The 4,171-nt window shown below is 38.0% G+C and overlaps 1 protein-coding gene across 1 annotated transcript in view; it reads left to right on the top strand.

Annotated features, from left to right (window-relative positions):
* Positions 1 to 4,171, top strand: part of USP8 (ubiquitin specific peptidase 8) — a 47,518-nt gene that overhangs the window by 11,566 nt on the left and 31,781 nt on the right. The window contains 1 exon segment of the mRNA XM_007455527.1: positions 2,390 to 2,432. Coding sequence (XP_007455589.1) covers positions 2,390 to 2,432 — 43 coding nt within the window.

Below are 4,171 nucleotides of genomic sequence, written 5' to 3'. Positions count from 1 at the left end.
GGAAAGATTTGGTACACTATTTATTTGGTGTGAAACTTTTTTTCTATTTCTGGCATCTCATTCTCTCCCCTTTGCTTTTTCCTCCTTTCTCTGCCTGTTTCCCCTTCCTCTTTCTCTCCCTCTTGTTCCATTTGTTCAGTGACTACTTGTAGTCTTTTCAGCTACATCATTTGTTTGCCAGAAACTGTTAATGACAACCTGTACCTGCTAGCTGTCACTGTATCTCCCTCCCTTCACCTCCTCAGAAACTGTTCTTTCTAAAATATAATTTCTTCTGCACTGTTGAAATTCATGGAAAGATTTCTAATTTAATTTTTCCTAAGCATTTTGTAGCTTTCAACTATCACTTGTATGTGGGTTATCACTGATTTCATTAAGGAGTAGTAGTTGAATTGCTTGTGACATTGGGCTAGGCACTATGTAAAAAGAAGTGAAGAAATTGGTCTTTTGATTTTAGGAACTCATAATGTAAGATTAATAGTACTGCCTTAGAGACATGTTCATTTATAGGTCAAATGGCTGATATAAAAAAATACCAAGATTCCAAAGAACTGTATGAAAGGGACTTTTCAAATTATTCATTTTGTTGTTTTTCCAACAGCAGGGCCAACTACCTTTCGTTACCTTTATTTTTTTGTTTAGCGCTTTTTTTTTTTTTTTTTTTTGCGGTACGCGGGCCTCTCACTGTTGTGGCCTCTCTCGTTGCGGAGCACAGGCTCCGGACGCGCAGGCTCAGCAGCCATGGCTCACGGGCCCAGCCGCTCCGCAGCACGTGGGATCTTCCCAGACCGGGGCACGAACCCACGTCCCCTGCATCGGCAGGCAGACTCCCAACCACTGCGCCACCAGGGAAGCCCTTGTTTAGCCTTTTTATGTTGAAAAGACAATACAGTTAAATCCTGTCACCCAGCTTCAGTAATCAACTAACATTTGCCATGTTTTTTTATCTGTACCTCTCATGTCTTCAGTCAAATTCCAGACAACATATCATTTTACCCCTAAATATTTCAGTATGCATCTCAAAGAAAGAAACATTTTTTTTAAGCTTTTTTTTTTTTTTAATTTTATTTTTGGCTGCATTGGGTCTTTGTTGCTGTGCGTGGGCTTTCTCTAGTTGCAGCGAGTGGGGGCTACTCTTCGTCGTGGTGTGCGTGCTTCTCATTGCGGTGGCTTCTCGTTGCGGAGCATGGGCTCTAGGTGCACGGGCTTCAGTAGTTGCGGCTTGCAGGCTCTAGAGCGCAGGCTTAGTAGGTATGGCACGCGGGCTTAATTGCTCCGCAGCATGTGGGATCTTCCCGGACCAGGGCTTGAACCCATGTCCCCTGCATTGGCAGGCAGATTCTTAACCACTGTGCCACCAGGGAAGTCCAAAAGGAACATTTTATTAATAATCGCAGTGATATTTTCCCACCTCACAAAATTAACAATAATTCCTTGATATAATCTAAAGCCCAATCTGTTCAGATATTTTACCCACTTGCTCATAATGATTTTTCAGAGTCAGTATGTTTGAATCAGGATCCAGACAGGGTCCACTCATTGTCTTTTGGTTGCAATTTCTCTTAAGTCTCTATAGCATTCTCTGATTGAGTTTCCTTCTCAATTTTCATTTCCTGCATTTGGCTCTTTAATACTGGATCAGTTCTGTAAAATCAGCCACATTGTAGGTTTGTCTGATTACTTCCTCCTTGTGTCACTTAACTTGTTCTTCTGTCTCTTATATTTCCTGTAGACTGGAAGTTCAACCTAAAAGCTTAATTAGATTGAGGTTCAGTTTTTGTTTTTTGGTCAGAATGCTTCATAGGTGATACTGTGTACTGCATACTGTATCATATTAGGAGGCACATAATATACATTTCTTTTCTTTTTTATTTTTAGTGATGTAGAAATTGATCAGTAGGTTCTAGTGGGTCCTTAGTTTTCCCATCTATGAAATGAGTTAGTACCTTAGAGAATTATCCCATGTTATCTTGGTTAGGAACTGCAAATTTATAAAACTTTGTATCACTTCATTTTCCTTTAATTCTGTAATGGAGGACACTGAAGGGATTGACCAGAATTTTTATTTCATTATAAGAAGTGCTCTCTCGTTAAGTTAAATACTAAATTTCTCTAATAATCTGTGCTTTGAAATCATATTTGGTCTTTAACTGGAGAAAATTTTGAGGAAATGACATATGATTGTGGTATGCTACTAGTTAATTTTAGTTATCAGAGTAATCTGTTAATGCCATTACTGTTCATCTGTATTTTTATAAAATGCCAGTACTCTGCACATTTCATTTCCTAGAAGGCTTTCAGTTTCAAAGAAGTATTAAAGTTGAACTTTTTCTTTCTATAAAAATGTGTGTTTCTATTAAAGTTGAAACTTTTTTTTCCTATGAAATAGATAAATGGTGAAAAGAGTGAAAAAAATGAGACTACAGAGAAAGGTAAGTGTGCACAGAAAGAGGGAGTTCTTTTAGGCTATTATTGAGATCTCAATCAGAATAAGCTTCAGATTTTACACAGTGAGATTCTTAGCATTGTGTTTAGTTTATATATGAGCTTTATCATTTTTCCTAACCTGTACAATAATATTGAAAATGTATTATATTCTGTATTTACATGTCATGGGGAATATTTATGGTAATATGCATTTGAAAACATGAAAACCACAGTTGGTACTTGTCATTGCTTTTTTTCAAGATATAGTTTAGCATAGTGGTTAAGAGCATGGACTCTCAGAAGTCAGACTTCCTAGGTTTGAATACAGGCTCCTCTGAGTTTGCATGTCATCTTGAGCTTATTACTTCACCTTTCTACTTTAGTTTCCCCATCTGTAAGGTGGGAATAATAATCGCATCTATTTCATAATGTTATTGTGAGGATTGACTGAGTTAATATATGTGACACTCTTAGAACACAGTAAACTTCATATAAGTAGCTGTTAGTACTTGTGACTTTAAGTGGAAAACTTAAATATTTAAAGGCTTTTTCACTCCCCTCAAAAAAAAATCTAAACCAGTAATTTGCATGTTATCCGTAGGTGGTGTTGATGCTCCAGTAACAAGTATGTGACCTAAACAACAAGACTTATTAGGCAATTGCCTAAGTTTTCCTCTCTCAGAAAAGGTTTAATTTAAACATTAATTGTATGTAACACTAAAATTATCTATTTAAAATGTTTCCATACAATTTAAAAAATAAAACTGAGTGTAGTAAGGTACCTTCCTAAAAGCTGTTATCAATTCATTCTTAGTTTTTTTTTAATATATATACATTTATTTATTTTATTTATTTATTTTTGGCTGCTTTGGTTCTTCGTTGCTGTGCGCGGCTTTCTCTAGTTGCCGTGAGCAGGGGCTGCTCTTCGTTGCAGTGTGCGGGCTTCCCATTGTGGTGGCTTCTATTGTTGTGGAGCAGGGGCTTTAGGCACACGGGCTTCAGTAGATGTGGCACGTGGGCTCAGTAGTTGTGGCTCACGGGCTCTAGAGTGCAGGTTCGGTAGTTATGGCGCACAGGCTTAGTTGCTTCGCGGTATGTGGGATCTTCCCGGGCCAGGGTTCGAACCCATGTACCCTGCATTGACAGGCAGATTCTTAACCACTGTGCCACCAGGGAAGCCCTAAGATTAGTTTTTATCCACATGTTCCTTTGTATCTCACCCTGCTTAGGTGTTGCACGTCTTGGTGGTTTGTTCTCCACTTTAGATTGTTTTGTTATCAGAATGATCTTTGATGGTTAGAAAGGGAAGTAAGATGGTTATTAGCAACTGTGTATTTTAGCTTAGGAGATGGTGTGACTGTGTTCTTCGTACAGTTTACTGCTGAAATAGTTCTTTCCATATTTAAGCTTCCTTTTAGTGCTTTTTAATCTTGCACTTCAGGTGGTAGAACCTGGAAGAGGAAAATAGCAACATAGGGAATATTTATTTTGGCTAAATATTAAAGGGCTAGATATTAAACATTTTAGGCTTGGGGGGCCCTGTTGTCCTTTCATGGAAGCAGCCATAGACAGTATGTAAACAAATGAGTGTAGCTGTGTTCCAGTGAAAACAACTGGCCATAGTTTACCAATCCCAGATGTGGAACACAGATAACAAACTTTTGGCTTACTATTCTAGGAAACCTGTAAGTTTTTCAGATAGCCCCCATAAGACCCCATGGAGACTTTTTTTTTTTTTTTTTTT

Source organism: Lipotes vexillifer, unplaced genomic scaffold, assembly GCF_000442215.2.
Source record: "Lipotes vexillifer unplaced genomic scaffold, Lipotes_vexillifer_v1.1 scaffold24, whole genome shotgun sequence".
NCBI classification, from domain to species: Eukaryota; Metazoa; Chordata; class Mammalia; order Artiodactyla; family Lipotidae; genus Lipotes; species Lipotes vexillifer.
Note: the sequence above shows the minus strand (reverse complement) of the source record. Positions and strands in the feature narration are given on the sequence as shown.